Here is a 12,327-nt window from a genome sequence, read left to right on the forward strand (position 1 = left end):
AAGTGACAACATTACACGACAGGACTACAATACAAATAAATGGGAGAACATATAGGACAGAGAAACACACAAATAATAACTATCAAAAGGTACCAGGTTTATAATTTAATACGCCATAATTTAATCATGTATAATATAACACAGTTTAAAACGATTGACCAAATGACCAATATCCATTTAAATCAGTTCACATTTAAACTCTTAATCCCTGTAACGGTTATATTGTTATTATTAGAGAAATTAGTTTAAGACACTTTAACAAAAATGGCAATTTATTTTTGGTAAACATTATGAAGTATGGCTTCGTTAAAAGTTGAGGATAAAGATGTTATGATATTGAGAGCTGGATACATTTATCGTCAAAGTAAGTGACTTATTTTCACCTAGTCAGGGCTTCCAAGCATAAGCCTTTCCTACGTGTACAGTGGGTTACTAAGTCATTGTATATTATTAATAGTATAGGGCACATAACGACCATGCAGTGGACGAAGAAACTCGATGGCACTATCACAGTTTTCTTGTACACATTTTCTTGGTCAATGTTTTTGATGGATTTTTTTATATTGACAACCGCCAAAGAACGGGAATTACCCAATGGCATGCAGTGCAGATATTTCTTTGATAAAGTTTTTTTTAAATGAAAAACCGGTGACTTAGACCAATTTCTTTTTATGAAACTCTTTAATAATATGTATATATATGTGTGTCTCTGGTGCTATTTTTGTTTCCCTGAATCCATGAAGGAAACTTTTATATTCATCACAATTTCTGAACTACTTTGCCATTCGGTTTGCAACTAAATGGTTAAAAGAATTTATAAAACGTGTTATTTTCAATTTTTTACATCACTGGGTCGATACCTCTGCTGGTGGACTATCAGTCCCCGAGGGGTATCATCAGCTAGCTCAGTAGTCAGTATTTCGGTACCAACATGATATAACAAACATTACTAAAACTTTCCGTTTATAAATTTTGAAATTATTATGAAACTAAGGTTTCAACTCCCTCAGAAAATTCCTTATCAAGTCAGGAATATGACAGTTGTTATCCATTCGTTTGATGTGTTTGAGCACTTGATTTTGTCATTTCATTGAGGACTTTCTTGTTTTTAATTTTAATCGGAGTTCATTTTTGTTTGTTTGTTATTTTACGTTTTACCATTTAGTTGCAAACCGAATGGCAAAGTAGTTCAGAAATTGTGATGAATATAAAAGTTTCCTTTAGGGATTCAGGGAAACAAAAATAGCACCAGAGACACACATATATATATATATATATATATATAAATTTCAAAAGCTGGAAATGATGAAACATGGAAATAAACTCATCCTAGATATCAGGATTTAGATTTTGCACAACAGATGCGAGTTACGTTAATAAAAGACTCATCAGTGACGCTCAAATGAAAAAAGAAAAACAAACAAACAAATGAAGAACGAAGTTAAAGAGTATGAGGACCCAAAGTTTCAAAAGCCAATTCCGAATACAACTAAGGTAGTCTTTTTCTAGGATAGAAAGGCATTTGCTGAAAAAAGTATCTGCAATTATATTCAATATTGCAGACTATGTTGTGTGCACAATGTTTTGCAAATACCGATGTAAAGGTTATATATTCGTAGGATACAAAATACTCAGTTTTTCAGAAGCAATCAAAGATTTGTTAACAGTTTTAATTGTTCATAATTATGACTAAATCAATCATAATTCACCTCAACACAGGTAAATGCTAACTACTGGGCTGGTGATACCTTTAACCATCAGTGGTTGTAATGAACTTATCATAGATACCAGGATTAACATTGTGTACGCCATACGCGCGTTTCATAAAAAAGATAGATAAGCTCAATTAAAGCACGAAGTTTGAGAGCAGGTTTTGCCAAATAATACTGCTAATGTAGTCTTTTCCTTAGTTAGAAATCCATAGTATTCCGATTAGTTTAAGAGTACTACATTAATACCTCGTTAACAGAGTTATGTCTAAGACACGATGCAGTTTCGATAATATCGTATTGCTGTCACCTCTTCCTATTTAAGTAGCAGCAAACAACATCAGCCGTCGATATCGATTCGATGTTGTCTAAGTTTTCGTTTTCTTGTCAACATTATGCATGAGTACTGAATCTGAATCTACAATTTGTCCTCTAAACGTTTTAGTTTCTTATTGCTTATGTTTATGATAACAATATCAGCGATATCGATTCCATATTGACATTTAAAAAAATGTCTCATGTTGTATATAGTTAAGTTTATGTTCTTCATTAAATATTTTCTGATACAGATGTCGAAGATATCGACGATGTTCCAAATGTCCATCTTCTACAGTTATCTACATTGACAGTTGAGGTTCTCCTGGTTGTCTGTTAAATATGTTAACATCGACGATTTCAATTTCATATCAAACAATTTCATATCAAAATTAAGTATTTTTTTCATAATTTGTTCCTATATTCATTTCGTTTAGTTTTGTTAAAGAAATGTCAAGATAAAAAGATGTTGGGGTTAAACGACTTTATATTCTTTTTGTCAAATAGAATCACTTTGGTGCACTGAAAAATATTTGAGGTTTTTTTTGCCAGTAAAAACATTTTACAAGGTCCAGCAGCCGTTATCGCTATTTTAAAAATATGGATTTAAAGTTTCAGAACTGGAGAAAAATTAAAAAAAATGACCTGTCAGAATCAATAATTGTATTCGGCTGCCATGTTTTCGTTTAAAATCTAAACCAAATCCCCCCTCTTTTGCAATAGTTATCAAAGGTACTAGGATTATAATTTAGTACGCCAGACGCGCATATCAAAATATTTATAAAGCCAAACATGTACAAAGTTGAAGAGCATTTAGGATCCAAAATTCCAAAAAGTTGTGCCAAATACGGCTAAGGTAATCTATGTCTGGGATAAGAAAATCCTTAGTTTTTCGAAAAATTCAAACTTTTGTAAACGGGAAATGTATAAAAATGACCACATTATTGATATTCATGTCAACACCAAGAGTGATTACCGACCATTATGTTTTCAACTTATTTTTATAAGTACATAATTTGAAAACAATAGTTATTATTTTATTTTTTTTGCTTGTAAAAAAATAAAAATAAGTAATCGGTAAATAAATGTACAACTTACATATTTTTTTTCAAACATAGAAAAAATGAAAAATTACATAACGATTTTCATGGGATATCATTTTGAAAAAAACATTCGTCTTTCTTAAAAATAAACTTTAATACTAGTAAATAAATTTGTTTACCTTGTTGTTACCAGTTTCCGTTTCATTAATTATACATTTGTAGCTGTATTCACAGAAAAAAAGATGTTCATAGTTTACTGCATCACAACAGATGATAGCAGCACTTGGCTCACATAAGCTCTTTGGGGGGATATAAAATGCGAAACTTTCCGAAAGTCAGTTGCCTTATATGAGTTATTTAGAAACAAAACGACAGAGCGATTTGTTTATTTTAAAACTATTAACACTTGCAGTTATTTCTGTGAATTTCTATTTAAAAAATATAGTATATATTTGTTTTCAACGACGGCAATCTAATTAAAAACCAATCTCTCATCGCTCCTGTTTCTGATATATCGCGTGGGAGATCTAACGAAACCCGCTTTGAGGTCACATGTGAGTGACCTCGTAGGTGTGTCTTTTTCGACCAATGAAATTGAGTCTTCCACGATCTTGAAAGTTTAACGTAAGGTAAAGGGATGTAACTCATTTTATTTACGACGAAATCGTCAGTCAAAATAATTTATAAACTTTTTTGATTGGCTTATCAATAGGTCGTCAACTCATTTGCATATCATTATAAATTCATAACTTTTAGTTCATTCACATGTGACCTCAAAGCCGGTTTCGTTAGATCTCCCACGCGACATATCAGAAAACGGGAGAGATGAGAGATCGGTTTTTAATTAGATTGCAACGACGGATTCTTCACACGATGATTATAAAAGATATACTTGAACTAGATACAAACCATATCGTACGCATGCAAAGGCTTATATTTCGGAATTCGTCAGTGTTGCTGGATAGAAACACACTTCTGTATGGGTGGATATTGGCGGGTGATGCTCCGGTGGTTTAACAACATAACCTTTTTTGATGACCTTGCTCAGCGCCAAATGAAATAAGTCTGACATCTTTTCTTCGACTCTAAGCTTTTTTTTTAAACCTAGAAAAAATACACCTGGGGATAAAGTGGACGATCGAAAAATAAGAAGTCGAAGAAAAGCAGATAATATTATGAAAAAAGGAAAAATGTCGTGAAGACTAACAAAAGTGCACACAAAACTATTAAAAGAAAACTAAACATGAGCATTACAGACAAGGGATGACTTTGGTATCATAAAATAAATGAGTTCTCGAGCATAGCATTATTTTGGACTCCAATAAGGTGATTCTTTCCAAGGGTCATAATTACCACAAATGGAGTTTTCAATCCACAAAAGTTTAAAGCCAATCCGGATAATACAATTCACGTATCATCATAACTCTTCATAATGAGTATGAAATATGTGACGACTAGCTACATTTGGTGGAAACATTTAAATAATTCATTAGGGATTACAACAATTATTTTAGTTATTTTCATTTCATTATTGAATAACATAAGCTACGACATTGAAAGTATATAAAATATATATTCTTTTCTAGGAACATTTTTCAAGAAATGGAAACGTACTTGGTTGGTAGTGTGTTTAGGTGGTTCAGTTCGGTATTACAGAAACAGAAACGCATCACGTCCACAGAAATCTTTTGACGTTAAAAATGATTGTATCGCAATAAAAGCCGGGAAACAGGTAAAATTGCATATATACCTATAGCAACGTCTTGCCGAAAGCAATATCAGAATCAGACATATATAGATATAAACAAAAAAGAGTCACAAATTAAAATTAAGATTGGCCTTATCTTAGCATATATAACTGCCATACTCCTGAAAATCTCTTTAAAAAATTGGTACATTTTCAAAGTTATTAAAAGTCAAGATTAGCTATGACTTGTTACTGTATATCCAGGCCATAGATAAACTATATCATTATAACTGCATCTTATGAATATAGAAACTTTTCGATGAGAAGAAGAGCACAATTAATTCACATGAAATGCCGAATTTCTGTTGAAAAAACAGGTCCATCAAAGCTACACATGTATATATTGTCAATAAAACAAAAAAAGCATCGTGTCATTTGCGTTGAAGACCTCTTGTGCTCTTTGGTCTGAATGTCTTTTTGACGAATTCCCCGTTTCCATTTTTCCATTTTATGTAAGTTATTGATAAGGAATACGCGGGTAGAGTGTAAATAATTCTATTGCTTGCAACTATTTTCTCTCGAATTCTGGCGTACACGTATTTTCCATCTTACTTTGTCCTTCTCTGTTGTTTTTCCTGGTCAAAACTTTGATGAAGCAGTTTCCTCGTTACCTGAAGGGAAGCTACGCCACTGCTTATACGTCATAATAACACTTACACTGTCTACATATTTCGTCACATGATATTGACATTGAAACAAGTTGTTAAAAGTAAAGGTTACTCAGCATGGGAAGTTGTTTGCGAATGATTACATAATGTCACTTTATCAATATAACCACTGTAGTCAAACACTTCATTACGTTCGTAAATAAGAAAAACCATGAACAATATAGACATTAATTAACAGTTAAAAAACTATCGCAGATCGAATTGCTCATAGAGACTGCTTTGTTGACAAACATTAGAGGATTTGTGCACCTGTATTGCACAGCAGGATTTACGATCAACATGTCAACAACAACAACAACAACCACTCGGTTAAAATCAAATAGTGTCTCTGACAATGTTTAGACAAATAAGAATCGTTCTGAACAACCAGGAATAGATTACCTTAGATGTATTTGGATACAACCTTTTAGAATTTTGAGTACTCAATGCTCTTCAACTTTGTACATGTTTGGCTTTATAACTATTTTAATCTGAGCATCACTGATGAGTCTTATGTAGACTAAACGCGCGTCTGGCGTATTAAATTATAATCCTGGTACCTTTGATAACTATTTACACCACTCGGTCGATGCCACTGCTGGTGGACGTTTCGTTCCCGAGGGTATCACCACCCCAGTAGTCAGCACTTTGGTTTCGACATGAACATCATGATAGTTGTTATCAAATTCATCGTTTCTATGTATGTTAGCGGTTTTTTGTTCAATTCTGTTGTTCCTCTTACAGTTGCTGTGTTTCCCTCGGTTTTAGTTTGTCACCCGACTCTGTTTTATGACCTTTGAACACCGGTATACTACTGTTGCCTTTATCTATATCTTCTTTTTCCTATATAATCATAACAGAAAATGGAACCAAAAACCTCATATTAGCACCGAACCCATATATAACAGAAGGCCCAGACAACTTAACACTCAGAGTCTCACATATTCTTTTTTAATATTATCAACATTGAAAATGGAATAAAAAGCTAATGTTAGCACTAAACCCACATATAGCAGCAGGCCATGACAACTTAACACTTAAAGTTCCGAAAAAGATGGCATTACAAGTAATACAATCCTAACAACTACATATAGAAGATCATATGAAAATAGTAGCAGTTAATTGGATACAGCCATTGTGTACCCAGTTTTTGAGAAAGGCAAACGATTTGAAGTCAACAATTATAGACATGTATCTCTAACCGGCATCTGGTGCAAAATCATTGAGCATAAGTTACCAGTCACATAATTAATCATGCAGTTAAGAATAACATCATTTATGTGGAGTTCATTGACGACATCACGAGGAACCTTGGCAACGGACAACGCACAGACTACCTTATCATGCATTTCTCTAAGGCATCGGAAAAAGTAAGCCAAATTCCCTTAACCAACAAACTTGATCATTACGGAATCAAAAGGGGACAAAACACAATTGCTTGGATAAAAGGCTTTCTTTCTATTAGAATACAGCACGTTTTCATGGAAAGGGAAAAGCCGGTGTCCCGCAGGGATCAGTACTGGGACGTAGCCTCTTCCCTTTTTACACCAAGGACATGCCAGACACTGCATCAACAGGTAGGCTATTTGCAGATGACACCATTGCATACCTCTCTGTCTCATTAACAGCAACAGTGTACAAAAAGAAATCATCAAGCTATCCACGTGTGAAGAAAACAATGGATGATTCAGTTCCAACTCGACAAATGTGTAGTTCTGCCAATCGCCAAAAAACCTGCACCAATACACTCTCCACATTCTCTATGGCCACAACTTAGAACATGTATCATCAGCAAAATATCTGGGAAGCACCATCACATCTGATCTAAACTGGGGTGTTCATATACATAATATTTGTAAGAAAGCAAACAGGACAAGAAGATTGCTTGAACGAAACTTTAATATAGCAAACAGTGAGATCAAGGAAAATACATTGACCGAAAATTGGATATGCAAGTTCAGTATGGGATACAACCTACAAAAAGACAAAAAGCTTTAATTGAAAATGATACAATGAAGTTCAGCAAGGTATCTAGCAAACAGGTACGACAACACATCATCAACTGAATCTATGCTACAAAAACTATAGTGACCAATACTAGAGAAGAGAAAAATAAAAGCTAGACTAACACTCTTATAAAATTTCGAGGAAGGAAGTTAAGATTGATGCTGGCGAGAGTATGATACCAAAGTTCACTATTTCCAAATACCATCTTGCAAGAATAGCATAAAGGAAGATTCCTTTTACCCAAGAACGATAAGTGATCAGAACACCTTCCCTACCTCTATAATCGCTGCATATAGTCATAACTTGTCAAAGAGACTACAACACGCACATAAAATTTAAAGTCCATGTTTGTTGCACCATGTAAATTTAGTTTTTCATTTCTGTTGAAATAATTTTGGATTTGTTGTGTATGCAAGCGCATGCCGCGGTTGACAATGTTTTCTCGGGGTAACTGTACGATCTATCACCCTCTAAGCTATGTGTTATTTTTATAATGAATATCTTGATATGAGAGAATAGAGCTAATTCAATTTCAATTTATACAGAATTATACGATTTTTTTGGTAGAATATTTTTTATAAATATTTTTTTTTCATTAAGACGAAGTGAAAGCAAGTGATTTTCATATTTTGACTGAAATTACAACCAATTGTTTGTCAAGTCTAAGGCTATCTTTACAGATTAACAGAAAATGGCCGTATATAAATGACATTTTATGTAAACATAATCATGCAGACTTTTATGTTAGTTTTATCATCGGGAACGAAACACAAATCAGCAGTGTTGGAGAGAACCTGTTTAGGTTTAAAGGGTTTTGTTGATACTGTATTTATAAGCTCGATAGGTGCATTTAATTAGGAAATTGACTTAAAAAGTTGAGCACCCTAGTTTAAGTGATAGTGAAATCTTGATACTGCAATTTTTCAGACTTGTCGGAATATTTGACAATGTTGAAAAAAAAACATCTGAAATAGATTGCACATATCTTCAATGATTAAGACTGGTCATTTTTATCTTTTAGTGCAAAACAATGCTCCCTCCTAAGGACATAGACACAGGGTGCTTAATGGAAATAGTCATGACTGGTGATAGGACACTTAAATTGTGCGCAGCTGATCCTGATCAATCAAGGTTTGTTCAAAGGAGCTCTAATAAGTCATAAAACATAAAATATCAGAAGACTTTACGATAAAGTTTACATTTAAACATTGCATATCCGTATATAGTACTTCTTATTTGATGGTGAGTACTTGGGCAACAAACAAGTTTATTTATGTTTAAGCATAGCTTACTCTTTTGCAGTTAATGCGATTTCAACAGTTTTTGTTTTAAACTTTGAATCGACTTTTGAGATTTTAACATCTAAACACTAAAAAGTTAAGTACGTTTGACACCAATATTATTTAGGTTGGTCGAAACGATGCCATTGTCTCAACTTAACTGTTTTCTCAGTCTGATAATTTTTGATTCCAGTAAAGTCGTCTAAGCTACACTTTCACAGTGTCGTTTTCCCGACTTTCATAGTCCTAATCCTGATATTGCACATTTGACTGAGTTTGGTTTTGTTTAACTTGTGATGCATGCACAACAGGAGACAGACGCACTAGGTCTCACTTCTTTTAGAGTTGATACTATTCCCCTTCGTTTTTTTTGTTTGTTACCTTAATTGTTTTCTTCTTAATCGGCAAATGCGATTTGAACATCGTTAACCTACATTGATAACTAAATTAATACCAAAGGGTTATAGATGAATAATCAGATCTTCGCAGTTGTATCACTCTTTCGTACGAATATATACGTGATTAATTAATCATATTTGCATTATGTTTTATGATAAAACAAGCTACCAATACTTGTATGGTTAGTATGAATTTATAAGTTAAACCGATTACCTACCTCAGTGAGCATAATACAACCAATAGTACCTTAGATATCGGTCGACTTGTTTTGTTTTCTAAAACATACATCCAAGCATTATAAAATTCTGATAAAATATATTCATCATAAGTGAAATCATTGTTTATTTTAGAATGTGGCATCATGCATTTAAAAGAGCCCAGTCTGATAAGCAGCTACCTACGCCTAGACACGAAAGACGAAATCTAAGACCAGAGGAAATCGAAGAGTTAGAGGAAAAAAGGTATTCAAAGCAAAATATAAGAAAAATTCATAACGGAAAGTCCGTAATCAAATGGAAAAAACAAAAGCTCAAACACATCAAAGGAATGAATAACAACTGTCATATTCCTAACTTGGTACAGGTATTTTCTTATGTAGAAATATGGTAGATTAAAACTTGTTTTATAGCTAGCTTAACCTCTTTCTTGTATGACAGTACTAGTCGCATATCATTCCAATGTATTGACAACGATGTGTAAACAAAACAAACAGACATAATAGGTAAAAATGTCAAAAATAGGGGTACAGCAGTCAAAAATGTCTTATAATATTAATCACTAGTAAAGTCTTGTTTGTTCAACTTTCATTTTGAGTTAATGATAAAAATTAAAAGGGGGTCAAACAATTAAAACAGATCTGACACAAGTTCCCATGCATGTCGCAAGTCAGAAACCACGTAAGTGGTTGTCTTAATGCTGTTTTTTTTAAAGATTTTGGTGATGTAAGCAAATCTTTAAAGCACAATTTAATATATTTACATCTGGTTTATACCAAGTGCAACTTAGTGATTGACATATGGTTTAAACACGGGTCTGAATATTGTTAACTTCTAATCTAACATTTAGGGAGATGATTTTTCGTAGACGTATATCCTACATCTCCTTTTTTCATGTATAAAATGAACTTCGATTTCTCGATTTCGTCTAATCCATCATAATGTTATCCTCTTCGATCTTGTCTTTATCCATGTAGATAAAAGATAATGTTATAATCCAGTTTTTTAAGCACGGATGAGTGACCATTATGCACAGTTCATACAAACTCTAATTTTCTATTAGCAAATTTAGAGACAAAAACATAAATAAATAAATAAAATTGAGAATGGAAATGGGGAATGTGTCAAAGAGACAACAACCCGACCAAATAAAAAACAACAGCAGAAGGTCACCAACAGGTCTTCAATGTAGCGAGAAATTCCCGCACCCGGAGGCGTCCTTCAGCTGGCCCCTAAACAAATATATACTAGTTCAGTGATAATGAACGCCATACTAATTTCCAAATTGTACACAAGAAACTAAAATTAAAATAATACAAGACTAACAAATGTTTTTTTTTCTTTCTTTTTCTTTGCAGTTGCTGGTACTGCTGCTGTAGAAAGAATAAAATAGAAATGTTAAGAAACATCACATCTAGATAGAACGCATGTCGAGACGGAAACATTTTTGTCCTTAGAAATTACTGAACTTTTATTAGAGCCATAGATAAAGACAATTTTATTTTATAGAGACGATTGCATATTTGCAACTGATAGTTGTATAGACATTGTTTTACAACCTACATGAACATATGATAAGCATTTTAAACTTTTACATGTTAGGGATTCCTGTGGGCTTTTTAATCACGTCTTGTCCTAGTATTATTTTCTAATTTCTAGATATTAATAATGTATGTCTCCCATCAATCAGTGGTTATGCCAATCTTATCATTAGGTCCCCAGTTAGCGTACATAATGAATAACATAACAGGATTTTTTGACATTACAGCAAATAAAGACATACAGTGTTGTTCATGTCTAAATATGTCAGCGTCGCCTAAATGAAAAAGTTTGAAAACCAAAATCAAACATGAGGTCGAAGAGCATAAACAAGAATCCAATATGAGACAAAAACGGCCAAAGCAACTTGCACATATTCATGGGTTTCGAGTATACATATATTCTAAATATATTTAATTGTCATATTCCTGAATAGACGGTCATTTTCTTACGTAGAAATTGTGGATTAAAACCTTGTTATAAAGCTAGCTAAAACTCTCACTTGTTTGACAGTCGCATCAAATTCCATGGTATAGACGACAATGTGTGAAAAAAAAACCAAATAGAAATAATAGGTGAAAATGTAAAAAAAAATAGGGGTACAGCAGTCAACTATGTGTTATAATCTTAAACACCATAAAACAAATAAATATGTTAACAAAGAAAAATAGAAAGTGATATAGACAAATCACATAAGCAACAATATAAACATTTTCAATAGCACAATAACACAATAACGGGATGTAATAGTAGTGCGCCAGAAGCGCGTTTTGTCTACATAAGAATAGTCACTGGCACTTGATTCATAACAGTCGAAATCGAATACGATCTAAACCTAGAAATCTAGCATTAAACATAGAAATACGACGAACAGTTGTACCTAATAAGACTATAGAAATCTATGCAATAATAAAGGAAGCATTATTAAATAGAAACAATAGTAAACAGATTCGAAATACATAAGTAACTTATTTTAATTAAAAAATACATCTCCCTCAAGTTTCGATTCCTTGTCAAGGAGATGCTTCTTTTATGCCCTTTTTTTGTTTATGGCCTTCTATATAAGCTTTGGATTTCAAATATTTTGGCCACGAGCATCACTGAAGAGACATGTATTGTCGAAATGCGCATCTGGTGCAAGAAAATTGTTACTGTTAATTTAATTACTACCACTGGGTCGATGCCTCTGCTGGTGGACTATTAGTCCCCGAGGGTATCACCAGCCCAGTAGCCAAGACTTCGGTACTGGCATAAAAATACGGATTTTTTTGTGTTATTAAAATTTGCTGTTACAAAATGATACAAATTATTATAAATTAAGGAATGTATCTCCCTCATGCAAAGCTCTGATTCCTTTCACGGATTTGACTATACTTTTTGGACCTTTTGGATTTTAGCTCTTCATCTTTTATATAAACTTTGGATT

General features: G+C 33.1%; 1 protein-coding gene across 1 annotated transcript; it reads left to right on the forward strand.

The window, feature by feature from the left end:
* Positions 1-226: 226 nt before the first annotated feature.
* LOC143056295 (pleckstrin homology domain-containing family B member 2-like) lies at positions 227-11,151 on the forward strand. The gene is made up of 5 exons (XM_076229384.1): positions 227-364; positions 4,654-4,799; positions 8,490-8,599; positions 9,498-9,608; positions 10,721-11,151. Exons 1-5 carry the CDS (start codon positions 298-300, stop codon positions 10,782-10,784), a joined length of 498 nt encoding a protein of 165 aa, XP_076085499.1. The 5' UTR covers positions 227-297; the 3' UTR covers positions 10,785-11,151.
* The last annotated feature ends 1,176 nt before the right edge of the window (positions 11,152-12,327 follow it).

The sequence above is a fragment of the Mytilus galloprovincialis genome, chromosome 13 (assembly GCF_965363235.1).
Source record: "Mytilus galloprovincialis chromosome 13, xbMytGall1.hap1.1, whole genome shotgun sequence".
Lineage (NCBI taxonomy): Eukaryota > Metazoa > Mollusca > Bivalvia > Mytilida > Mytilidae > Mytilus > Mytilus galloprovincialis.